This window comes from Ascaphus truei, chromosome 3 (assembly GCF_040206685.1).
Source record: "Ascaphus truei isolate aAscTru1 chromosome 3, aAscTru1.hap1, whole genome shotgun sequence".
NCBI lineage: Eukaryota > Metazoa > Chordata > Amphibia > Anura > Ascaphidae > Ascaphus > Ascaphus truei.
In genome coordinates, this window is record NC_134485.1 from 286,587,729 (window position 1) to 286,615,707 (window position 27,979).

The 27,979-nt window shown below is 42.3% G+C and overlaps 2 protein-coding genes across 2 annotated transcripts; one reads left to right on the plus strand and one right to left on the minus strand.

The window, feature by feature from the left end:
* Positions 1–1,999: 1,999 nt before the first annotated feature.
* On the minus strand, positions 2,000–20,431 carry CLN5 (CLN5 lysosomal BMP synthase). Its single transcript, XM_075590969.1, has 4 exons — positions 20,127–20,431; positions 11,517–11,691; positions 5,700–5,925; positions 2,000–3,024 (listed from the first exon to the last, which is right to left on the minus strand). The coding sequence occupies exons 1-4, from the start codon at positions 20,234–20,236 to the stop codon at positions 2,522–2,524; spliced, it is 1,014 nt and encodes a 337-aa protein (XP_075447084.1). The 5' UTR covers positions 20,237–20,431; the 3' UTR covers positions 2,000–2,521.
* LOC142489706 (glutamine amidotransferase-like class 1 domain-containing protein 3, mitochondrial) lies at positions 20,374–27,977 on the plus strand. The gene is made up of 4 exons (XM_075590971.1): positions 20,374–20,638; positions 23,667–23,838; positions 26,515–26,719; positions 27,224–27,977. Exons 1-4 carry the CDS (start codon positions 20,429–20,431, stop codon positions 27,414–27,416), a joined length of 780 nt encoding a protein of 259 aa, XP_075447086.1. The 5' UTR covers positions 20,374–20,428; the 3' UTR covers positions 27,417–27,977.
* Positions 27,978–27,979: the final 2 nt, after the last annotated feature.

A 27,979-nucleotide genomic window follows, 5' to 3' on the forward strand; every position in this document is an offset into this window, starting at 1 on the left:
TTTTATAACAGACACACACCTTTTTTGAAATGGATGTCATTTTTAATGATAATTTCTCTTTTTCCCCCCCCTCCTGTGTTGGTTACTACACACCTTTATTGCACTTGAGAAGTAATGTGGATCAAATAACCCATTTATTTTTCATCCTTAAGTGCGACAAGAAACTTTATAAAACTATTGTTACATATTTTGAAAGTAGTAGATCTTAACATACAGAACTATGAGTGTCTACTTACATTGTGCTTGATGATGCATGTATTTTTTTTTAAGAGCTGCGCACAATGTTGGCACTAATATATATTTACATATATACACACACACACACACTTTTTTCTGTTCTCATTAAAAAGTATATATTTATGTAATCGCACAACCCCCAGCCTATTACTTTTGAGTATCATTTTTCAAACTGGTTAAAGCACCAATGCTAAAAAGGTCTCTCTCTCTCTCAGTAGTAAACTATGAAATTCTAATATGATGCAGCATACTGTAACTGCAAAATAAACAAATACTATTTAAAGCAGAAATGCTAGGTACCTATCCCATCTTTTGAAGTGAAACTTCTATGCTGGCACCTACCATATGAAAAATTCCCGTGGAGTAAATGGCCTTGTTGGTGACGGAAGTGCACTCCCAGGGGCCTCCCTTGCATTGCGTGCATGTGCAGAGGCCTCCACGGAGCGCACGGCACAGAACCACAGTAGCAGCATAGTGCGACACACACACACACACATGGAATTCAGTTGGTATAAATATAGAAATGCAAATAGCTGAAACGGGGTGTGTGCTGAGCACGCGCGTTCTAAGTCAAACTTCTTTGCATTTTGTCACTGAAATTGTTTTGATTTTTCATTTAAAACATCACAAATAATCTCTGACAAAACAGTGACAAAAGACAGACGTTTCACTTAAAATGCGCGTGCTCGACACACCCTTTTTAAAAAAAAGTCTTTTTTTTTTTTTTACACAGGATTTGATCTAGGGTGATGAACAGCTGAACCATCCCACGGACCACAGAGCTGAAAAGCTATGGGTGCCAGGGTGTTAGGGAGACGTAACGGAAGTCTTTGTGGCTTCCTATTGGCAACCTGACAGATTTCAACTGCTACAGTATTTTATTTTTCCTGAAGGGGACTGAATGCCAGCACCTTCCCTGCCAAGCATGGTTCAGCTGCAGGGACCCCATGGTTTCCATCCTGTACAAAAAAAGGGTTAATTAAAAAAAAAAAAAAAAAAAAAAAAAACAAGCCAAGATTGCTGCTTTAAGAACAGAAGGATACGTAAATATGAATCAAGGACATTACAGCAGCAATCCCTCCCAGAAGCCTAAATAAATAACTATAATGCTAGTGTATTTCCCCCTTAGCATGTCCTGCTTTTTTTGTTGTTAAAGAAACACAGATTTCTAAACACTAACATTTTTGTTGTTCATCTCTAGGGTTCAAATTTACCATAGTAACTTCATAGTGCAGAGTTCTGGGGAGACTACTTGCTCATATCTTAACAAAACATCAGATTTACCCAAATAAAAGCAAGCCCTGAAAGGGGATATGCACGCAAACAAATGGTGACCAGCGCAGACTACTCCTTTAAAGATTTTCTTCAATAGCATAAAGGTGCATTGCCTCTTTGGAACAAATCATCAGCAACATATATTTTATAATAGTTTTCGAAAGCTATTCTGCTAACATGGTAAACTTTAACTTGTGAGAGATGTAACTACATTTTGTGTAAGTCAGTTTGCCGGTGGATGAAATGGTTGCGTCCTGGTTAAGTTAGACTGCCCTCCTTCGTCACCTTCTCCATAACAGGTAAGGGATACAGCATGCCAAACAAACATTCATTCTACAGTTCAGGGTCCAATTACACCACGGGTCTCAAACTCAGTCCTCAAGGGCCACCAACAGGCTGGCTTTTATGGATATCCCTGCTTCAGCACAGGTGGCTCAGTCAAAGATTGAGCCACCTGTGCTGAAGTAGAGATATTTATAAAACCCAGCCTGTTGGTAGCCCTTGAGGACTGAGTTTGAGACCCCTGAATTACACCAATAAATGTTTTTATTTTTGTGGAAGCTGAATGAGATTTCCCTTCAAACCCATTCAGGGTTAAAAGTATTCAAATTACAAATAGTCCCATACTGTATGCAGAATTCTGTCAAATACATTTTTAGAAGACACTGCATTATGCAGGGTAATATACAAGTATGTAGTCCAATATTACAAAACATTATACACTAGCTTTCAGAAGCATATAGGGTTCTTCATAGAGGACAACTGCAGAGAGTTGACGGCTCATTCCTCTACTGTACATCAATCATTTTTAAACAAGTCTCATAAAAAAAAAAGGTATCGGAGCCTATAAAGGAACTAGGGCAATTTCATGAACGGAACACAGCATTATAATACAGTATGTGCACATTTTTTACGAAAGTTAAATAACTTTCAAGGAAATAACCATGCATTGTACTATACCAGCAGCCAAGCGATGGTCCACACATTTATTTAGCAAAACATTTTCAAATCATAAAAACAATTGAGCTGGTAGAGGGATTTCTTCATATGTTATCTTAATGTAAGGAAACTTCATCGGTAAAAGCCAATATTCAAAATTATAAAATAGGTAAAATGTTTTATCAAATAGAACCTCATCACACATTTCCAGGAGGCTTATAAGAAGCTGTTTAAATGTCTGATGAGGTCTAAATGGGAAGTAAAACTTCCGAATATCTGCAGCCAATGATTTATTTCCATGTGGGCCAAATATAGAGGTTTCATTCCCCAGGTATTTAGGTTCTCCGCTGTACAAGAATATTCTCGTGTAATTGGTTTGTATCTTTTTATTAAAGGTGGCTCCAAGTTCCCACAACTTTTGGTATGTTCTCAACACAAACTTGGAGCAGTCATAAGATTCAAACCACACAGATGAGTTGACCTCTGGAGATGTCTGCACAGTCCAGGTCTCATAATAAATTCCAGTGTCATTATCTTCTTTTAACCATTTTGCCATCTGATTAAACAGGGCTCCTGTTAAATAAAGAAAAACAACTTTTTAAAGGCCTTTTTAAACTGACAAACATCTACCTTCTTACATGGAAAAAAAGCTAACTTAGTAATTAAATGTGTGTCTTTGGCAACACACCTAAAAACGAATCTTATTCTGACATCATTGAACAGTGGTGTGAATCGAATAAGGGAGAAATGCACTAATGATATTAGCAGCAACTAATGGGTTAACATGCCTCCTCCTTGCAGGCATAGGACGAGAAGTACCAGTGGTATAGAGCGCCTCCTCTTCCTCCCAGTACCAGTTTCTGATATAGCTTTAAAATATAAACTTGAGCACAGTTAACACAGCACAAACATAAAACCTCATAACTGCTATAATTTCATAGCAAAAAACATACAGGACACCTGCAAGCTCATATTGACCCCCAAAATAACCACAACATATATATAAGCATATGAGTGTCACAGAGGAGTGCTACTGAGCATGGCAATATATATTCAAAACCAGAGACAGAACATGAAACAGACAGAGCTCAGTGCACATCCAGTGAAACTCATACACGGTACAGTGCCTAAATCATTCTTCCTGGTAATGCACAGGTTATTAAGAATTTATATTAGTGTTAGGAAACCTTGAGATGTGGTCTGCCGTGTAGTGGCTCAGGGGCTTACAACACTTTGGCCAAAATGTTAAACTAAAAGACCATTTTATTTAATAGATATCTATAAATATATATTTAGGCACTGTACCGTGTATAGGTTTCACTGGATGTGCACTGAGCTCTGTCTGTGAAACGTTGGTCTTTATGGCACATTAAACCTCCTTGATGATTAAGACTGTGTGCCTGTTTCTTCATTGTTTACTGGATCATATAGGGACTTCAGGAGCTCCCCAGAAACCAGCGCACCTGCATGCTCAGTAGCACTCCTCTGTGACACACATATATATATATATATATACATATATATATATATATATATTGTGGTTATTTTGGGGGTTCAATATGAGCTTGCAGGTGTCCTGTATGTTTTACAAATCTTGTTCAGCTGGTCTTAGCTGATTGGAAGGTGGCTCTTCCTATCTTGTTGAAGCTCACCCCCTCCCACATTTAAATGGTTAAAAGCTCACTCCATAGCATCTCCCACTCTCAGGGGAACTTGCTTGCTTGCAGTATGATTGTGACAAATCTAATACAGAGTGCTTTTCCTGGTAATGTACAGGTTAATAAAAGCTTCAATCAGACTTAGAACTATGCAACTAATTTTGACAGATTTATTATAAATCATTCTTCCTGGTAATGCACAGGTTATTAAGAATTTATATTAGTGTTAGGGACCCTTGAGATGTGGTCTGCCGTGTAGTGGCTCAGGGGCTTACAACACTTTGGCCAAAATGTTAAACTAAAAGACCATTTAGGCACTGTACCGTGTATAGGTTTCACTGGATGTGCACTGAGCTCTGTCTGCGTTTCATGTTCTGTCTCTGGTTTTGAATATAATTTCATAGCAGACTGAAAACTGGTGAGAGAATATGTGGTCATAATGGGACAACAGGAATGTAAAATATTGCAAGTAAATGTTTCTCTTTCCTCTGTCTCACATGGCAGCAGCAACTGATGGGATTTCCTAAAACTTATTACAAAAAAACAAAACTAGAACGGGAACCCACCAAAGATAAGATATTTTGATTGTACAGTGCTTGTAACACTTTGCTCCTGAATTGAGCATCAGTAGAGGCGGAAATGTCTACTTTATATAGTGTAATTAAAGTAAAAATAGAGGACCGGGTAATGCCTTGCACATTTGTTCCATGGAGGTGTATCCATTATCAGCCTAGGAAGTCACCATGGACCTGGTGGAATGAGTCCAGTGAACCACTGGCATTTTCAAGCCTGATGCTTGATGTGTGATCTGAATAGTTTTCCTGATCCACCAGAAAAAAGTTCGTTAGGGCCTACACTAAGAACAAACAAAAAAAATCTGTCAGGTCTACGAAAGGGCTTGGTGCATTCTAGATAATTAGTGAGTGTTCTAACTAAATTTAGACAATGGAATTTCCTTCTCTGCGTCATTACGAAGATTGGGGCAGAATGATGGCTTAATATAGATGGAACAAAGATACTTTTGTTCTGAACTTTAGAACAGTTCTCTTAACCACTTTCTCTTGATGGAATGTGATGTATGAAGAAACTGAAGACCAGGCCTGCAGTTCTCCTACCCTTCTGACTGAGATGATAGCGATAAGAAATACTACTTTCATAGCATGGAAAGCCTTGGATATTTTAAAAGAACCTGACTTTAGTGCCATGTGTTGAAAAAAAAAATCAATATACAGTAAATAACGGCATCCCACTTAATAATGCACCATTTTTCCAAGTCTCAAGCAGAGAGATACTTTTTAGTAATGTGGCATGGGGAAACTAACTAGATTATTTCATCTGATGCTGGTTCTTCCTGAAATGTTCATGGGATGTCACTCATAGATTATAACATTTTAAATTCAGACTTCCTATTATGGCTTGGGACTTTGGTAAGGGGGATACTGAGTGCGTTAGATATCTCCATCTGTAGCCTTGGAGTAGCCAGTTTGCCCATGATTACTATCAAAAAGAAGCCGTTAGTGTTGAAATCACAGCTGTGTCAATCACACTAAGTACAGTAATTCTCAGAAATCACCCAGTGCTATCCTTTACCTGAGAGTGTTGCTAAAGGAACCAAAGTCCCATTGCTTTTCCAGTGCTCATCATCTATTCCTTCAAAGAAGCAGGCTGCGCCTTGATTACACCAGAACGGTTCCTCAATATTGGGCCTGAGGTGAGGAAAAGTGCAGTTGCCGAGCTGGAAAAGCTCATACCATTCTGCTGTGTAGTTCTTACCCGTCAGAGAACTCCTGAATCCAACAGCATCATGCATAATTTTCTGAAGACAAAAAACAACTTTATCAATATAATAGATTTGTGGGGCATATAACATCAGATACACAGCGAGTGGTTCTAGTCTTGCAGTAGTTATGGTGTGTGCAGCGATTAGGTGTCTCCGTTTGGCAGAGTGGCTCAAATTCAAGTAAAATCACAATTCCCAATGTCTGTGTATTGTGCTTTCATCATAAGCTGTTCTGTAAACATCAGCCATGCAATGCTTTGACATCCTACCAACCACATTTCACAACATCTGGATCTTTCAATCAAATACAAATAATCTTGGACCACATGGTATATTATGGGTGTTGCATGCCCAATAGCAGTGGAAGAACAAGGACATCTCCTTTTCTCATTGGTCTTCTTCATTCTTAAAAATCTCTATCAATCACTGTCCCTACATCTGGAATCTCTCTCTTTAACGCAGCAACTCACCTGTTCCTGAGACGTTTGCATTTGCATTCAAAATCACCACCAAAATCAAGAAGCTGCAGGGTCAAACAATATGATATGTAGAAAAATGGTAATAAGCAAGCTCAGGTTCTAATCAAACATGGTAATTGTCACAGTAGACCAGGTCTTTTAACACATTTACATTTTTGGAATCAGTCAATAGGCAAAACAAGGCAGTGAAATAAAATGGGGTTTATTTGGGTAAAACCTCGGAAATACAACACACAAAATACAGAAATATACACACTAACTGGGGTCTGGGGTTTGAGATCAACCTTTCTTAGGTGCAAGGCACCTGCTTGCTAGGGCTTAACCTGACCGGAACCTTGTTCCGGACGTCCTGGACCGAGATTCTGCAGAAACGGGACCTTGTCCCGATAGTCCTGGAACTGTTTTCGGCAAGAAATCCTGACAGCGACCGCTACGTTCTAAAATGAGAACTTGGTCCTCGCGTCTGACTGCAGGGCAGACTTTCCTAGCTTCAAAACGAAGCTCTGCTATTTTGAACAGAGCAACTTTGAAAAGCCCACACTAGCTTCATCAACTCAAGCCACAAAAACGTCTGGTTCTCTGACTGGGGCTTCTCCTTACATACCCTCCGCTGAGCTATGTTCAGCATGGAGGAAAGAGGAGCAACCAATTAGAGCGTGGGAATTCCTGCCCGCCAGCCAATAGAAACGGGCTCATCTCTGAGCTGACGGCAAAGGAGGAGGCGGCGTGCCAAGTCGGCTCGAAAAGCCGGGTGAGCGGGAAATATGATTTAGCCAATGGGAAGCACCTATGAGCTGTATCTGCTCCAGCTAACTCATTGCCACCCACTGGGCAGGTTCCTCCAAGTCTGGCAGATACAAAAAGTGTCCCCACAGGGTGCCCTTTGTTCTCCGGACTGGGCAATTTACCCTTCCTCACTCACCAAATGGTCTTCTCAACTCTGGACATCCTCTCCTCTTTGAACTACGGACTCTATCCAGACATGCCGGCGTCTATGCTGATGCCCTGGCTGACTGTATAGTCTTATAGCAAATGTCTAAAACCTTATAAAGTACATTTTAATAAAGTATATACTTAGGGGAACCTTATACTTGTAGGGGGAATGGATTTGGGCTATTTGGGAATCCAGGAGTCTGGGGGACACCGAGTTGCCCCGGTGTAATTCACCCCACGTACCGGCAAATCGTGCCTGCTCGCCGAGTAGACTCAAAGGACTACCAGTAACTTCGGCCCCTCAACACAAAATAATTGTATTTCTACCCAATTATCCCCCCTAAAACTGACACAAGAAATCTCACGGTTCTAGGGCTAAGGGAACATGAAAACAGAAAAAAGCAGAGGTCACTTTATTTTCAACATGTATTATCCCTGGTCCCTGGATTATTAGCTACCAGGGTACCCACGGTTTCAGGGGTAACCAGAGGGCTTAACCTTTATAAGATAGCCTGGTTACCTCCTACCGTCACAGTAATCGTTCAGCTATAACTATAGCAGGGAACTATTGTCATAATGGGAGGCTATGCCAGACCTGAATAAAGGGGTAACCCCCCAGCTGGCAGCCCCTACAATCATGCGTGGGACACAAGGATTTAATGTGTGTTGGGTAATAACTTGCATTCCCCTGTCACACATACATACATTTATATAGAGCGTGAACCTCTTGTAGAAAGCCTCCTTATATTTCTGTTTTAGGTTAGGCAATCAGTTTGTCAGACTTGTTCTGCTTTTCATCCATGGTAGCAATTGCGGTGTTGGCCTTTTCCAGACTAGTTGTCACCTCCTCCAACTCACTCCTGTATAGCTGGAAGTATACACCTCTGTACCTCAGCGTTAGCTTCTCGCTCCTTATCCAATTGCTCCCGCAGGACTTCTTAATCATGGCGGGCAGTTTGGTGTGCAGAACGTAAGGCCCTTTTATCCTGAATCAAGGATTCAGCTTCCCTTCGCTCCTTCTTTTCCTTTGCCGCCGTTCCCTTGACAATTTTGTCTGTCACTTCGGTCTGCAGCACATCGGGGCACCTTACTGACGCATGTTGTCCTGATATCTCAGACTCAAGTAGTTCGGTCAATTCCTCTGTGACTTGAGAAATACTTTTCTTTTTTCTCTTTGCTTTAGTAGCCCCTGAAAGATCATTAGTACTGGGCACACACTCACTGTTATCAGCTTCCACATCTTGTTTGCGCTCACAAGGTGTTGCTTGCTTTTGCTGCTGTTTGTATTTGAACATTTTGGGACACAGCTCTTCCATATTACCTAGTTCATGACTGGCCCAGCATACTAAATTAATCTGCGGGTACAGCTCTCTTCCTGTGGCCACATACGCGTCATCATCATCGTATGGCCTGAAGGGACACTGTTTTGCATGGTTATGTACATTACAAAACAAACATTTCACGCTGTCCAAAAACCCGGCAGGGAAAACTTGACACTCAGCACTTTGCTTATGGCATTAGCTTTACACAGCAATCTTTTCATACCCAACGGGCAGACTTTACACTCAGCAAAACAAAACACAAAACAGCGCACAACGCTCATGGTGAAGTAAGAATGAACAATTTATATTAAAAAGTAATTCAAGGTTCTGCGTACATCAGATAAAGGTAAAACAGGCATGTAACTGTAACTATGACAGTTGTTACCACTCAGGTATCAGAACACAGGAGAAGGCTGCAGCGGATCACCCAATGTCAGGAATCTGCAGTCATATCAGGCTGTGCTTTCATCTGCTGGGCTCTTTTAGAAGCGGAGGGTTCCCTTTAGGCTTCCACATAATCCAGGTAGATAAGTCCCAAGCTCCGTTTAGGAGTAGCTGGTAGAGGGACAGTCTCACCGATCAGGGTCAGCTCAACCAGCAAAGTGATAGAATACTAAGGGTACTAGTAGATCAATAAAAGTATAATTCCAAATAGTTTCGTAGCAACTATAAAGGCCACTTCATCAGGAAGAGCCCAGCAGATGAAAGCACAGCCTGATATGACTGCAGATTCCTGACATTGGGTGATCCGCTGCAGCCTTCTCCTGTGTTCTGATACCTGAGTGGGTATACCGCAGAAGGGGGATTCCCTCTGCCTCTGCCAAGTCCGGTGTAGTCGACACTGAATGAGGGCGCATTCTCCCTACATCGAGGTTTTTATTGCCCATTGTATTCTATATACCACTTTGTGGCTCGGGACATAATCGGGACATTTACACTCTTTATCAGCAACTCATCCGTTCGTGATCTGTGGCTGGCGCCGCTTGACGCCGCTTGATGACGTCACTGGCGTGCGTCTAGTGATCCAGGATAGAGGAACCAGCAACCGGAGTAGTGTGTCCTTCCGTGGCGGCTGTTGCATCGACTACACCGGACTTGGCAGAGGGAATCCCCCTTCTGCGGTGAACAAAGCTGGAGAGGAGTGCGGTGAACAAAGCTGGAGAGGAGTTTCCTTCTGCGTTGGCAGCTACAGCGCCTATACCGCACTCGGCAGAGGTCTGAGACTGATTAATAAAGAGGTCTGCATCGATCCTACAGAGCCTGCGGGAGGAGAGTTGATCCCGGCTGAGCACAGAGTGGTAACATGTCCATAACATGTCTTGCCTGATATTGATTTTATTGATGTACGTGCGATACTTACCTGTTTTTTAAATACAATATTGTTTATACACTGCACAATGAGGTTTTTTTGCGCTGTCTTTTTTCTGTTTTTAAAACCAAGGAAAGGTCTGTGTAAGAGCTCACCAACTCTGCAAGAGTGAGCTTCAGCCAATATATATATATATATATATATATATATATATATATATATATATATATATATATATATATATATATATATATATATATATACAGTGTTCGACAAACCTATACATTTGCTCGCCCCGGGCGAGTGGATTTAACCCCCGGGCGAGTAAATATTGGCCCAAGCAGCACACGTTTGGTACTAGGTGGCGAGTAGATTTTTTTTGTGTGGCGAGTAGATTTTTTGGTGATTTGTCAACCACTATATATATATATACATTGTTCTATGTATATATACACACACACACAAAATAGTGCTTCTAAACCCGAAGAAGAATTGTATGTACAAAACGCATCAGGAGCTTTAATATGTTTGGACACAAAAGCTTCAATCTACATCTGTTCCAGAGAAACAGTTTGTCCTGCGGTTGTTTTTGAGCACTAATGTATTCCTACTCCACTGGACCTTTCTGCATTAGTATTAAATACTACCATATCTTTCTGAGGCACTTCCTGTTTTCTCAGGGTATGTGACTCAGCATCAGTTGATCCTTGACAGAGTCTAGCGAGAATCTGCAAAATCTCTGATCAATGGAGAAAAATTATATAGTTATGTAAATTAAACATTTGACTCTTACCTCTCCTGCTCCTCTTATTTAGGCCTTTTTAAAGAAAGTGTAAATTCCACTGTGCATCCAGCAGGATTCTCAGGATGATACAATATCATTACAAACGTTCCAGACCTAATCCTCTTCATTCAGCATGTTCTATTCCTGTCATAGGCTGCGTCCATACTGGTTCTGATGGTGCGAGCGCCAAATCCAAACCAATGGAGGCCAATGCGCATTTGCATAGTGCAAAAAGTCGGGACAAAAGCCTAAAAAAACAGGACTGTACTGGCTAAACTGCGACATCTGGTCACCCTAACCAGTGCGCAACAAAATATGAAAAGGTGGTGATCAAGAAGGGAATACAATAAAAAATAAAAAATATTAGATCACGTGATCACAGAGAGGTAAAAAATGTACCTTCGCGTTTCACACACACTGCGCTTTATTAAGGTGTAGTAATTCAATACAAATCAGCGGGTTTTTTTTAAATCCTCCGCGGGTGTGAAATCACACACCAGCGACCCCTTCGACCCTGCGTCTACTGGCCTGGCATAAGGAACGTCAAACCCCATTGGTTGAGAATCATTCAATGGAAAAAAAACTTTAATAATAATACAAGATTATGTGTAATCAATATTTATTTATTGGAGTCCCGTCTTGATCGCTTCTCATATTTTGTTGTGCTCCGCAGTCCTACTTTTCTTTACTCCTTTTTTTCACAATGAAATTAACATTTCTTTGATGATTATAATATTTTCACTTAAATTTAGAGAACACCAACCAGTGCTTCACTGTGAGGGGGTTACAAAAATACTTACAAAACGTCCCAGAAGATCTCCATATTTGAATTCCCAAACGGGAGCTTGAAGTCGGAAAACCTCTATGATATCGTCATTCTTCATTAAGGGAATCGATCCATCAGCATAGCCCGTAGGACAAAAGGTATACTCGGCCTGACAGTATGGATCAGACTTAGGACGGGAATCAAAACGCCTGTATTGGGTACAAACATTAAATAATTACCATAAATGCTTGCAGAGAAGTATATGAAGTTACGATAAATGGTATTACTTTGATTTACCTAATTGCTATTTTTCAGTAAAGTGATTGCTTATTCTACTATTATTTTTGCCCCGCTAAGAGAGCTGGCAACTTCTTGTGTATGGGAGTATTACTTTGCAGGTTCTAATGAATTTGTTGGATCAACACAATAGCGCTTGTCGCTAATATTTGATATGACCACAGACGGGTTGGCTCCTTTTTCGCTGGTTAACCTGTAAAACATACTGTATAATGGTCGTAGTACTTCTATTTCTTTGCTGCTATTGTCAATATTAAAAAGACAGATTGGCAGTTTGAGAAGCCATATATAACACCTATAACTAATTTCCAGAATGTTTATGTTAGTACAATAAAAAGAACAACCTGCAAGTGTTAATTAAGTAATAATCCCTGAAGAACAGGGCATTACTGGCCAATAATGCCCTGTTCTGAGGGGATTATTACTATCATAGGCTAAATATAGGCTTATTTATTTTTTACATTTTTCATAAAAAAGATACACTTTTGTAGTCATATTGATTTTTATCAGCATGAGAGTCTACGTAATTTGCTTTTACTGCAAGTTTATTAAAAGGAAATTGTACATACACACAGCCCCCCCTCTATACACACACACACACACACACACACACACACACACACACACACACACACACACACACACACACACACACACACACACACACACACAGACTCTGCCAGCTCTACATCCACCAAACACACAGAGTAAAATGTTTGTGCACCCATGATATTCACTATTCACATTGTTATGCAAAATATATGTTTGAATTTCAGGTACATACAGGCGGTCAGCTCTAAAAAACTTTTGAACCTCACGCTGACAGCACCCATGAAGAGGAGAATGGTGAAATGTAGACGTTTTGGGTGGTTATAAAAATTATATTATGTTGATGCCTTAAAGTGCAAATTTAAGTTAACTAAAAAGTAACAAGCAACAGCCACACTGAGTATAACAAAACACTTTCCAATCATGTTCTGCTTACTGATAAACACCAATGTGTTTAAACCAAAGGCAGACAGAAGCTGCCCACACCCTGCCAGTATCCTCAAGCAGATATCAGTCCCACCCCAGAAAACCTCTGCCACCTAGCACACTGGCCGCTGCAGCACCCAAAGACCACTGAGGTTAAGACACCAGTACCTACGGCTCAGTACATACGGCTTTCCTTCCCACTTTAGACCCAGTCTCAGATCAAACATTAGTCGGAGTCCCTGCTTGAATAGTATCCACCACCCATTCTCCAAAGCTGCGCCCATATATAAAACTGAACCATATACCAAATGTGTTTTTTTTTTAATCTCTTTATTATTATTTTTTTATATATGCACATTATCAAAACAAACTCACATGAAACAATAACAGTAAAATAATACTAACAATTAGAAAATTAGGGGAAGGAGTGTGGGCTGCTTTCGCCTGGGTGTTGGAAAGGAGTAGGCCTCTGGAGGGACCTCCCAACACTCAGCCCAACCGCTCCTGCCCAACCGTAACCAGGGTTGCCACCTTCTACTGAAGGCTAACCCGGAGATAAGGTGAAGGGAAAGTGCGCATTAAGCATTGTATTAAGCATGTACAGAGAAATAGGAGAGGAGGGGACAGGGTTAAGGAATTGTCAATTCAAGAAACCTTCTGGATACACAAATTAAACACACTACATCTAGGGGGTCTAAACGAGGATATCGATATTTGGTCTCTTTATTGATTTTATAATAATTATTGGTCATTTTTATATATTTTTTGTAATAACTTTTTAACAATAATTTTTAATATAAAGTTTAAAATATATATATATATTTTTTATAGTAGTAAAATTATGTGAGTATTATGTGTAAAGTGATAATTGTATAGTTCCATATTTATTGATCCCAATTTTAAAATATGTAAGTTGCTATAGTTGATATTGACTAGAGGTTGTGTCCCCTTGTTGGGACTTGTTTTTAGTTCGTGCTTCTTCTTTGAAAATTCCTAGGTTCAGTCCAATATTCTATTCCATTTATATGAGATTTTTTATTGATTTTTATTGTTTTTTATTATGTTGCAGTAATACTACTTTTTCTCTTTCGTTTTAGAATCGCTGCATTTTAAAATTGTATGTTGTCTTAGAATATGTTAAATAAAGTTGTTGTTGATAGGTTTTTTTCTTCAATATGGATTCTCCCATGCTGCTACCCCATTGGTTAATAAGTCCGTGTGACGGACCAATGGGCTACTAGCGCGGGGTATTTTAATGCTAGCTATTGCACCATTCTACAGACCCTGATGAAGAAACCTGTTCGGTTTTGAAACGCGTTGGAAGAAACGAGTATCCTGAGACCTCTTACCCACTCCGTTGGCATTATCTATCTGGCTACCGGAGGATAGTCACGAGAGCAGCGCTGCTACAGACGGATGACGTCACAACCCGGAAGTGCCGCGACGGAGGTTTGAAAGAGGATTGAAGCCGCCGTGTATGCCCCAGAGACAGGGTTGCTTCTCTGTGAACTGTAAACGCGGGACACTGACTATTCACGGAGTGGTTATCTCAAAAGACTCCCCTTTTGATGCTACAGAACCTGGTACCACAGAGAGTTCCTGCTGGTGACAACCGAACCGGTTCCCACTGATGATATCTGTTGGTGTATGGGTAACTTACCCCTGACATGCTCACTTGTAATTAACTTGATGTACGCACAATACTTACTATATTGAATTTCTGATTTAATATATTTAATGCACTATGAGTGTTGTGCGCTGTGTTTTTTGTCTATTTGTCTAACCCGGAGATAACCTTTTTAAATGTAGTGCTTACCTTCAGGGGCGCCGTCTCCAGGCATCCTTCCAACATCTCCACTTACAACCTGTCAATATGGCAGCACGGCGTCGCATTGCCATGACAGCGGGACGCCAAGTGGCCATGACAACGGAACGCCTTATGGCACGAGGCATCACGTGATGTCATGTCATTAGCAATGTGGTGCCGCGTGACATCACGTGGCGTCTCATTGTCATGACAACTAGCGTCACGTGGCGTTCCCGTTGACATTCAAACGCGGCCCCATTTGACACCACGCAGCCATATTGACAGGAGTTGCAGAGGGAGATGACGGGAGGACGCCGGGAGACGCCGCCGCCGCCGCCACCCAGAGGTTTACAAGATAAACCCGTAGCCCGGAGATACGTGGTCGAAACCCGCCGTCTCTGGGTCAAACCCGAAGTGGAGGCAACCCTGACCGTAACCCCTTGCTACCACAACCCCCCCACCAGAAATAAGAAGAGAAACGAAATTGCCCCTTTCCCCCATGGGTCGAGTATTCTTTTTTTGTTGTTGTTGTGAGTAATTATTTTTTTTTTTTAATCAGTTTACTGGCAATAAAACTGGGTCCAAAAATAATAAGAAAAAAAAACCCCACTAAATGCAATAGCACTGTATTATACAGGCATACCCCGGTTTAAGGACACTCACTTTAAGTACACTCGCGAGTAAGTACATATCGCCCAATAGGCAAACGGCAGCTCACGCATGCGCCTGTCAGCACGTCCTGAACAGCAATACCGGCTCCCTACCTGTACCGAAGCTGTGCGCAAGCAGGGAGACTATAGAGCCTGTTACAAATGCCTTATTTACATCAGTTATGCACGTATATGACGAATGTAGTACAGTACATGCATCGATAAGTGGGAAAAAGGTAGTGCTTCACTTTAAGTACATTTTCGCTTTACATACATGCTCCGGTCCCATTGCGTACGTTAATGTGGGGTATGCCTGTATGTTAATTTGGTGTAAATGGTGGCTATGTACCAAAAGTCAAATATCCAACATAAGGAATCAGGGAGTAGATATCACAGGGCATCTTTGACACACAAGTGTTGATACTAATTACAGACAGGATTACAAGGCTTGATGGACCATCTGACTAGAACGGAGAGTACTAAGTTATACTCTTAAGCCTTTTTTAAAATGTATGTATTCATATCTTTATTTTTTGTCCTATGTAAGACAGTTTGTGACTTGGGGAGTGGTTAAGGAGTAAGGGAGGAGTTACTTGACATACATTTCATAACACAGTTATCAAGTTCTGTGACAGTTATTTTCACCATTTTCTTATCAAAAAAATGTTGCCCGTGGCCATGTCACATGTGAGATACCTGATGAATACGTTTCTTATTTTTTTCTTTAAAACTCAAATTGTATTTGTTTAGCGTAAGTTCAAAGGGATACAGAAAATTTAATTGGGGAGGCAAGGGGTATGCGAAACAGAATGCAAAAGACCATACCATAAAGATAAGTCACATACATACATACATACATACATACATACATACGTATGTATATACATGGTATGTATATACTGTCATGATAGAGGGTGTTTGGCCCGGGATTAAAGGGGTTACACCCCATTTTGCCACCCCCTACTCTCACTTGGGAAGCAAGGGGTTAACTGGACTGAGGACCAGTAATGTGTTTTTTACCTTGCTTCAGTATCCAAATGTTTATTCCCCTATGTAAATGTAATGTCTCATCCTTTTGTTTGCACTCACACATACACTAGGGTCGATGCGGGAGGGAAGGGGTTAATGTTAATTTAGTGATTATAGCCCTTTGTTCCCTTTTCCCGCCTTTTCGGGCTCCATTTTGCAGCCTTCCATAGGTCGCCATTGAGCCTCCATGCGTTCTAATGGCAGAAGTAGCGGTTTTGGACCTGTTTCCAGCGACGACCAGCAGGTGGCGTCCGAGAGGAGGAGCGGCGGTTTCCCATTGTAAGTCAATGGGCTCATTGACTTCAACGGAGATTCCTCAACGCCGGCCTCGAGGAACAGGTTGGCAGCCATCCAAACCGCAGACCGCAAAAGCGGATACAATGTCTTTGAAAAGAGTTTAATCACTTCAGTCAAGGTCAAAGACAATTGGCGTGGGAATCTTAGGTTCTAGAGCCCCTGGGAATAAAGTTATTTTTGTCCCTAGCTCCTAGGAACCCCCACACACGATCCACACCGGGTCCAGGAATGAGAGACCCCCGTAAGGGGTCGAGCGGAGGAGGGTCGCGCCATTGACTTCAATGGCGGAGCGGAGGTCCCATTGAATCTAATGGCGGCGTGCGCTATGCATTGTCAATGGCGGCGCCGGCCATTGATTCCAATGGGGAAAAGCCGCGTGGCGTAAAAACGACTAAGTGTAAAATGCTGAAAAATGTAAGTCCATATCTCCGGTTCTGGAATGACCAGGGGGATGGGATTTGGGTGGCATGTAGCCTAGGTTCCGGCTTTAATGCATGACCCTTCCCAGCCCCATCCGACCAACCAGACGGAGTGTGAACGAATGTAAAGATTTGTGGTTTTCCCCATAGACTTCAATGGCGGCGGTTTCTCCATTGAAAGCCTATGGCGGGGAACCCCATTGACTGCAACGGCGGAGTTGCTCCATTTAAGCCCATGGCGGCGGAGCCCGTTGTTTTCAATGGGGAACGAGTGAAAAGCAGAGATTCATTTTTTAAAGGGAAGAATCCTGTATTTTAAAAATGTGTTAAAGTGCATTTCTGTATCTCCGGTTCTGGAGGTCGCAGAGTTGAAATTTGGCCAATATGTAGGGTCACTGTAGGCTTTAAAAACTGGCAGATTTCGACCCACTGGACCCACCAGAAAGGAACTTATTAATATGTGAAAATATTAAAGTGTATATGGGATTTTGGATCTGCTCTGAAAATGCAGACTCCATCTGCTATGCTAATAGGGCAGGAAGGGCATCCTGAAGACTTAGCATAGCCCTGTGATCAAAAGTTAACTGCCATAATTGTTTATACTAAGGTCAGGAACAAAGGAAGTTGAGTGGTTTGGGAGTGTCAGCCTTCACACTTAAAATCTACTTCAAAGAGATTTTCCTAGCCAGCTCGGCACCTAGGGTTAAGAGTACAGGGCTGAAATGGTATATAAGACAGATTCAGCCCTTACTCAGGTGTCTTTCGTGTCTTGGTGATTTTCAAGATTGCTGCATGAACTGCTAGTCAAGATTTCTGACTATTTCATCATTTCCATCCTAAGTAAGTGTATATTTTGTCTGTTATTTGTATAATCTCGTGTGTTCGCCTTTTTCAAGGCATAAATTATATTTTATCATATCTAAGACTCATTCAGTTCAACCCAGTTATATTTTTGGTGTGTATTATTAATAGCCTGTCACAAAGTTACCGTCACATATACATACATACAAGCTCCATATAGTGTAACAAAGTTTAAAATAGTTTAATAGACATAAAAAGAAAGTCGCCTGGACTTGCACTCACAAGGGGAGAAAAGTAACTCGCATATGAGAGAAAATCTCTGCTTGACGTCACATCACCGCATCGGACATGACCCACCGGCAGCAGCCAGAAACAATCCCAGGAATGGGCGTCACAATTAGCACCAAATGGTAGGTGAAAAGTCCACACCGTTAGTATCTGGGGTGCTTCCAGGACTATGTTCAAAACTGCCTCCGTCCAGTATTGGTGAGCGTCAGATTCATCCCAACGTGTTTTGTCATTGGCATTTTGTCACATCAGCAGCAGCAGCAGCAGCAGCTGCCCGGTCACAGCTATCCTTCCTCTCCCTGCCTGCTCCTATTGGCAGCAGAAGTCACATTGAACTTCCGGCTGACAGGAGGGAGAGAAAGGATCAGGTAAGAGCATGCACTCTCACGGCAGGGATATTTGCCATGCTCCAGCAGCTCCCTTAGGCCGCGGCCAGGGTGTAGAGACGCACACGTGCGCGCCGTGTTTAAATACCTTCTTCCTGATGGACGCATCCAAGTTGCTGTTTTGTGCTGGCGCGTGCACATGTGTTTGGACCGGAGTTGTGCTTGGGGAGACAGTCAAATTTGTTTTTCTGGCGCATCACATGACCTGGTAAGAGTCAATCAAAGTACAGCAGACTGGCAAACCAATGAAAATCTAGCATGTGATGTGACGTCACAGTACTCCCGTCATTGGCACGCCCCACTCTAGTCTGACACGCCAACATCCTGTCGTGAGCACACAGCTTGGGCAGGCGTCACGCCTCGTGAGCGTGCGTCTCCTCACCCTGGCCGCAGCCTTAAAGAGAGTGTGAGTTTGTGTAAGTGTGAGTGCATGCAAGTGTGAGTGTGAAGAAGAGGAAGGGGGAATTGGAGCGAAAGAAGTGAGGGGGAGAGGAAGCGTAAGGGCAGGTCCATACTGCCTTCGCCCGCGCATCCTTGACGTCACCCATGTGAAGCGGGTGCGTTTTCCAGACATGCTTGATGCGCCACCGGTGAGCGTGTCATGGGGCGTAACAGTGACGTCACAGAGCTGGTGTGCCCTCAGTTTCAACTGATTCCTCGTGCAACGCACGCTCCCTTCTGCTGCCGCGCGCACGCCCGGTCTATGGACACGATCAATGCCTTAGGACGCGACGGTGCGACAGCTTGGTCCCGATTGCTGGAAGTCAATGAAAAATTGATTTTTTTCAGCGATGTCTGCGGCCACGGGTTCAGCGAACCGCTCACGTCCACACACACCCGTCGCCATCTTGTCAATAACACTATAAGCAAAAATCGCCGTTGACAGATGACGTCACTGCATCGCAAGGACTATAAGCACGGCCTTAAAGCAATGTGATCACACAGCGCGCGGTCTGCCTCAGCATGGACTTAGCCTGAGGGGGGAGATGAGAGGCAGGGGGTGCGCAAGAGGGGGTAGACACTAGAGACGGGAGCACTCAAGAACCACTGCTCCAGAGTGAAATGCTCTGCAGTATTACAGACCAGGAACAGGAAGTGATACTACACTTCAGCACATAATACAAATGAGACACTCAGTCACTTGCTTTTTTCTTAACTGAAGTCTAATAAATAAATAAAATGTCAACTGAACTCATCAACATGTATAGTACATAATGTAACTATTAATACATGTAAAAAGTTCTGTGAAAACAGGACTAGCTAACAAAAGCCTAAACACGTAATAACATATGAACAGATCAACCTATACATATATAGCCATGGCTGGTCCAGACTATCTTTCTGCCTTCCTGTCACGTACGTTCTGATAGCTACAGTGGCAGGCTATCCTGTGGGGTTTACCCCCTCACGCAGCCTCCCTGAGTGGCAGGAGAGGAGGTGACACTGGGTCTGTGTTGCGGCAAATCATGGTGCAGACCCTTTTTATATACTTCTGGCTAAGTCACAGTCTATTGGACAGCAGTATAGGAGAAAAGAACTGTCATGGTAGGGGAGGGGGTAGCAGTGCTACAAATGCAATAACATATGAACAGATCACTGTGACAATGTAAAGTTACAGAAGACTACCAGTAACATTACCCTGGTTACTAATGATGATATGATCACACATAATGCACCTTGGCTTTGAGTACTTACTTATAAGGCACTGGCCACTGCTGCAGAAACCCTTCAGCGTTACACACACATAAGCCCGCCACTGCCAGCAGGGTAACTACTGCTGCTGCTGCCTGCATGCGCTGCTCCATAACCAGAGGAGATCACATGGGTGGGATCAGCAGCAGGGCCGCTGTGTCCCGGTGTGACATGATAAGCGCACTCTCACAGCCCTTCTCGCGTGGCTGCTCTGTCAGGTGACCCGATCACATGGCCAGTGCAGCTTGTTGCGCTCTGTACCCTGCCCCCTGTAGGAGATAGCGAAGCTGCTGCCAGTATTAAAGATGTTCCGGCATGTCTTCCAAGCGCTCGTGACGTCGCGGTCACGTGTCGCCGCCTTGCAGCGCTTGATGTACACACAGTGTGTGACTGCAGGAGGAGTCAGCATGGACAGGAGGGTCGCGGTGGTGCTCGCGGGGTGCGGGGTGTTTGATGGCAGTGAGATCCACGAGGCCTCCGCTGTGCTGGTGCACCTGAGCAGGAGAGCTGCCCAGGTAATGTCACCAGGTTACATCGCCCAACAGATAGGAACCATACAATAAGTGGTAACCCAACTCCTGAGGGACTGCGGCTGTCTAGAGTGACAAGGGCTCTGGCAGCCCAAACATTAGCAATTACTCGGTGCAAGGTTGCAGCAAGGGTACCCAGACCTTAAAGGAAGAGTATTGTTTATCCCGGTTACCGTCACTTAAAAATAACTCCATGTACTTCCTTTGGTTTCTTTTTCCTACCAAGGTCAGTGTACAGCTTGTGTAACCCGGACACACGGTGCAGCCCGGACACACGGTGCAGCCCCGGGACTGTCACTGGAGGAGTTCAGCTGTTCTCTTAAAACGAAATATATAAGACCTATCAATAACTCTCACTTATTCAGATCTACCACCCATTATTGTTCATTAAAAGACATGTGGAGAGTTGGGTTTAGGTGTGGAAGTAATATATATATATAGGAATTTGTTCCACATTTCTTGTTTCAGCCATTACTGCTTTTTATATTGGGATCCTTTGCACCAGCTGTTCCCTCCATCTTTATACAAAAGGGCCGCCAATATAAAAACGAGTACTGATCAGTGCTGTTCCCTTAATCTGTTGCTAGGTGTCAGCATTACCACACTCATTGAGGCCAATTGTAATATTTCAAACAGATGTAATATCTTATCAATGTAATTGACTTTCTTTAATATAGATTCACTGTATGTGTGTGTATATATATATATATATATATATATATATATATATATATATATATATATATATATATATATATATATATATATATATATATATTGCCCATAGAGTACTCAGTGGTTTACGAAAATCAGTACAATGCAGGGAATTCTAATACAATAAGTTCAACAAACCGAAATCAGACAATAGGAAAGGAAATCCCTGCCCCGGAGATATTACAATCTAAGTGATACAGTATGTTGAGGAGACTTGTACAGAAAGCAGTAGACTGACTACTGTGAGTGTAGTAGATGGTAGTGCTTGACGGCAATGGTTGGTAGGAGTGACTGTGTTGAAATACTTAATGAAAGAGGTGAGGTTTGACTTAAAGGTGGAGAGAGAAGGTGCTTGGCATACAGTGGCTGTGAGCCAGTTCCACAGGTAAGGAACGGGTAAAAAGGTTTAAGGTGAAACGGGTGGAGAAGAGAATGTTATGGGTTGAGTTCAGGAGAGGGGCATGTATGTATATCTTTATATAGCTCCGTTAATGTACATAGCGCTTCACAGCAGTAATACATGCAACATAATATAAATAACAAATGGGGGGCAAGGATAATTGATGCAAATATAGATCCTCTTATTAATTGACAACCCTGCCTTCACGTGGTGCCCCTCGTTTCTAACAAAATGGGCTCTGTCGACCCTTGGGCCTAGCGTCCCCTTGGGTATATCCAGCTAAATAACTTCCATGGATCTTATTAAAGTTAAGTTTTCCGTGGAAGTCGCCTATACCCATTCGTGGGTGAAGAGGCGGAAAGTAAAGTAAATAACAAATAATACAAATAACACATAATGGGAAGAAGCACTTTAGACATAAAAGTAACATTTAGGAAAGGAGTCCATGCCTCGAGGAGCTTACAATCAAATTGGTAAGTAGGAAAAAGTTTTAGTAGTAGACTAGAGCAACAGAGGCAAGGGCGTATCTTTGTAATATTGCGGAGGAAAAAGACTTGTTTTAGTTACATTGTGTATGTGAGAGAGAAGTCGAATGAGACATTCAGAAACTTTGGTCTGTACAGCCGGTGTAAGGTTAGGGGTTGAAAAGTAAATTTGTGTCATCAGCATAAAGGTGATTATTGAATCCATGAGATGTTATAAAGTCACCGAGAGAGTGTATGAAAAAAAAAAAACGGTTCCAGGACAGAGCCCTTGGGTACCCCCACAGAGATCAAAAGAGGTAGTGATGTTGGCAAAAGAGACACTGAAAGTATGATGGGAGAGGTAAGAGGAGATCCAGGATAGAGCTTTGCTATGGATACCAAGAGTATGGAGAATAATAAGTAGAGGGTGGTCCACAGTATTAAATGCTGTAGAGAGGTCGAGTAATATGAGCAGAGTGTAATGACCTTTGTCTGGCACCATGGAGATCATTTAGTTATTTAAATGGGGCAATTGAGCATGGAGCGCAGACAATACAGTTAAAATCATCCTCCAAGGTTATATTTTACTTATTTGTCTACAATTTAAAATTTAATTGTCATTGTGATAATCAGTCCTATCGCACACTGTGGGGGAAGATTTACTAAACGGATGCTTTCCTTGCAACGTAAAGCATCAAGTGGCTGTAAGGCAAAGGCCCTGGTAACTCCGCTGCAACGCGCGCCCGCGAGATTGGCGGCGCGTGCAGCCGATTCCCTGGTCTGCAGCTCACTGCAGGAAGAAAGACCGGCGGGGGAGTGACGGGGGCGCGGCCATGATGTCACCCGGCAGGTTTGCCCTCTTTGGCTGAGCCGCCGGGGGGCGTGCCGTATCGCTCGTCACGAGTCCTGCACTCAATTCTATTGAGAGCAGGAGCAACTCTCGCCCCAGCGCTGCGGCCCCCCCTCGCAGCGGGCCCGGCGCCATTGAGGGGAGGGCTCTCGCCCGTGCAGCGTCTGCCACAGCGGGCGCTGTAGTAGGCAGCGGGGGCAAGGCCTAAGTCCATACAGGATGGCAACATAAGATGCAGTGTGCAAAGCACTTTTTGAAGAATACAGTGCTGATGTCTTAACATAAATGAGTTAATATTAACAAAAGACAGTATTTAATATGCAGAAGTAGCCACACTGCCACACCCAAAATTAGTCTTCTGGACCTCCTGTTTAACTGTGGAAGAACTATAGAAATATAGTGAAAAAGAAGCACAATTGCTATAAAGTAGGACTTGTGAGATTTTGAAAGCTCTATCTGTCTTGTTAGTTCATTAAAAGGTATGATCATCTACAGTAATATAAAACAAGAAAACAACAACAAATGCATCTAAAAAATAAGTTGAAAGCCTTTTTTAAACTTTTTTTCCCCCCCTTTCTATATTAGGTAAAGATCTTTGCTCCCAACATAGAGCAGATGCATGTAGTTGATCACCTAAAAGGAAGTCCCACTGAAGAGAAAAGAAATGTTCTTGTTGAGAGTGCCAGGGTTGCACGTGGCAATATTCAAGATTTAGCCGAACTAAAAGTTGATGACTTTAATGCTGTTATTTTTCCTGGTAAGTTTGATTTGTACACTTTTTATTTTTTTTTTTTACTTTTTTTTTTTTTACTTTTTTTTACTTCTTGTCGCACTTGGGAAAACTAAACTTCATGTGTTCACCACTACAGTATGTAACAAAGTTCTTGGTACGAAATGATGCAGCATATTTAGAAAAAAAAATCTAGACCGTGCAGCCTGCTGGCAAAAGATGAGACCCAATTGTTTCAGCTCCATTATTCACAATAGATCAGCACTGTGCTGTAAAGTAACATGTAATGCAGCAGTGCGCAAACTGGGGGGCGCGACCCCCAGGGGGGGCACGTGACTGTTGACGGTGGGGCGCGGGGTTTACAGAGGCCCCGCGCGCTTCCCGAAGGCACTTAAATAAAGTGCCGGGGGAGCTGCAGGGCCTCTGTAAACCTAACTTACCGTGGCTCCGGCGGCTTCCTCCCTGCGTCGCCATGGCAACGCGGCGTCAAAATGACGCTGCGAGGTCATGTGACGTCACGTTGCTGTGGCAACGTGACGTTATTACGCCGGAGCGTGGGTAAGTTGGGGGGGGGGCACGGGAGTGAGGGGACAGCTGGCAGGGGGGCGCAGGGAAAAAAGTTTGCGCCCCCCTGATGTAATGCATGCTATAAAAACCTGCTCTCAATATTAAATGTCAGAATGATAGTTTTATTTGAAAATAAACCGTAATTCTATTTGTGTAACTGTCTAGCCATTCTTTATAAAATACCTTTTTCTTTCTACATCCTTCCTTTGCCAGTACAAATGAATGGGGATGTAGCACCATCCAGTAGGGTGTATGACAAACTTTAACTACCGTATTGGCCCGAATATAGTACGGCCTCGCACATAATACGACCACTACAGTTTTTAAGGTGTTCTACATGAAAAATAAAAGCTGTTAGGCTACATATATAATACAAGTACAGTTCTCGGATGGACATTTTTAGAAAGAACACATACAGTAACACTATATTCAGGCCAATACGCTAACTCAGGCTCCATCAGCCCCTGCAAGGGAGCCATCGGGGACATGCACTTGGTTCTACTTGCGTAGACCACCGCTAAACAGCTGCTATCTGGGCCCGCCACTGACCCAGCGAATCTCTGAGAGTGGCCCGATGGCGTCACATCCTGATCCTGGTAAGCAGGTTGTGCTGAGCCATGTGACTTTTGTTTCTTTTTATAAAAAGAAACAAACATGCTCTCCTGCTTACCTGGAGAGGCTCTCACTGCGGCGTTTGACGGTACTCCAGTCTGGCGTTTAGGGGCGATGGATATGGAAACAGGCAGTGTTTGTACTGCCTAGTACTTGAAAAGGCATTATATGCTTTCTATATGTCCCAGGACATACTTGAAAACGAGAGGTAACTCTCAATGTATTTCTTCCTGGTAAAATATTTTATAAATAAATAATAATATACAGTCTACAGATGTAGCAAGACTTATTGTTTGCGGTGCCAACATTGCGCACAGCGATGCAGCCATGCAGATTGCGACCCCGGAAACCGTAAGTGGCCAGGGAGGATTACCTGCGGGTGTCCCTGCTTCTCAATGGGACCTCGCAGCATTAATCCTGTTGGACAATCAGAGAGAGAGAAGCTGATACCAACCTTTTTAAATGAGCTGCCTTCCTTTGTGTAACTTCCCCAGCAGCTCTGAAGATATGCAGTCTCCGGTCTGTCAAAGCCCCTGGATGATGTAAATCACTCTTGATATAGATGACCAAATATGGTCCTATAGTTTTTTTCCCCCTCATGATGTAGAGACCCATATTCGGGCATCTACGACATCCAGAGGGTTGGGACAGACCGGAGACTGCTTGTTACCTTCAGAGCTGCTGGGGACAGTGATGGAGACAGCTGCATAGCTCCCCGTAACGTTCGTATCTGTTTCTCTCAGCTGATGGCCCATGAAGTGAAGGAGTAATGCTGTGGGGTCCCATTCAGGAGTAGGGACCCCTGCAGCGTTAATCCTCCCGGGCCGCAAACCTTACAGTTTTTGCTGCTCAGAGAGACCGGGTTCCCACACTGAGTAGGAGGAACGGGACCGTTAAATAAGCATTGTGTTTGTGAACTCGCATTGAGTTGTTGGCATAAAACTCTAGATGAGACATTCATATTAAAGCTTTGTGTTGTGTTCCATGTTTCCAGCAAAGATGGAACATTTATAATTATCACTTCTCTGCCTAAACAACGTGATGAATCACGCCATAGACTGCTGTCATACTGCCAGTCAGTTCAGTTCCTGCCTCCCTGCCTCCCTCAACCCAAATCGCGTGGGTTCTGTGGCAGAATTAAATGCTAATCTGCCCACTTTTTTTTTTCTTATAATATATATGGCATTTCAGGCTAGATCATGATATGGATGGGGACAAGCATGGCCTCCATTATTTTCTCTAGTACTCCTCTAGATCTACAGTAGTCACCAGGGCCAGAATGCTGGTGGCACTTGCAATTTTGCTCTGTAAATTTGGGCAGGCTGCATGAGCATTTGAAGATGATGCTTTTATTTTCTATTCAGATAGACGGGGAAGAGCTTCGGCATCGCGATCACACGACTGGCATTTTGTCTACTAAAGCACTTTTCTATTCAAATGGGTTATATAGATCAAATGTGACATGAATTTGTTTTTTTTTTTTGTTTTTTTAAATCTTTTTGATTTATTTTCAATTCTTTATAGGAGGGTTTGGTGTGGCAAAAAACTTATGCTCTTGGGCAGTGGATGGAAATAAGTGCACAGTGAACGACCAGGTAAAGGCAACTCTTCAAGCGTTTCACGAAGCCAAGAAACCCATCGGGTTATGCTGCATTTCACCTGTCCTGGCAGCTAAAGTTTTTCCAGGCTGCGAAGTGACCGTCGGAAATGCTAAAAACGAGGATGGAAGGTAATGTAACAAAAACATGAGAAAACGGACAGTGTTTTATTTTCCCTTAATAAAACGTAGCCTAGGCCTTAAGTCACATGAATCTTTTGACACCAGCCTTTCATCCCTGTCATTAAGTATTATTTGCTGCTTATACTTGGCTTCTCTTCAAATGGAAATGAATGTGATGATAAGCAGCACATTTTCAACAATGAAAATGACAATGACTTGTAATCTAAGTGGAAGCATTGTATGTTGGGAGATAATGGGGAAACGCCGGGTTGCTGACCTGTCTGAGACATGCGGATGTGCTCACAGGTGATGGTTTTATTTGCTGTAGCATGGCGAAAGAGGGAGAGGAGTATTAGGACATGGTGGGGCATAGAGGAAGTTGAACGAGACGGTATTGCCCCCCATGGGAAAGATCTGGTGCACATCCTTGAATAAATAGTTCATTTTTACCTCAAGACCTTATTTATAGGTATTTAAAATTGTTTTCTTTTCATTCTGCAACATCATTAACAGGTTTCCAGATGCGGAGACTGCTTCTGCTATAGAAGGACTTGGATGTAAACATATAAGCAAGGATGTGAATGAATCCCATGTAGATAAGAGCAACAAAATAGTAACTACATGTGCTTTTATGTGCAAAGCTCCAATGCATGAAATTTTTGATGGAATAGGAACAATGGTTGACGAAGTTTTAAAATTGGCATAATATATAAACCTCTGAATCTGTGCCTATAATTATCAGTGAAATAATATTTTGTTTGTAATAAATATTTTGATTTTGCTGACTGAGATTATGGTTCTTTTTATTTTAAAAATTATTACCGAAAACTAATTTACTATATCACTAGCTAGGATTTAGCATTGAAATGATATCCATGATCAGACTTTTTATTTTTTTTCCTGAAATATTGTATCTTAAAGTAATTATGGGCTTATTATATTTTTATGTATTGTAGAATGAAGTACATAAAAACATATGGTCATCATTATTATCTTTTGATAAATTGAGCAAAAACCCAATACGCTTATCATTGGTATTGGGTCCAAGACTAAAAATCTATGAAAATAATCAGAATTGTGACAATTGACAAGCAATTTTTATTTTTTTTTCCAATTTTTTTATTATTGTTTTGGAGAGACATAACATATTTAACCTTGGAATACATGTGATGTTTTAACAGTGTCACTTGTCCATACAACAAAAAGCATTAACAGTTCGTCATCACTGCTTAAATAAAATATTTGCTATAACACGGTCTTTGAACAAGT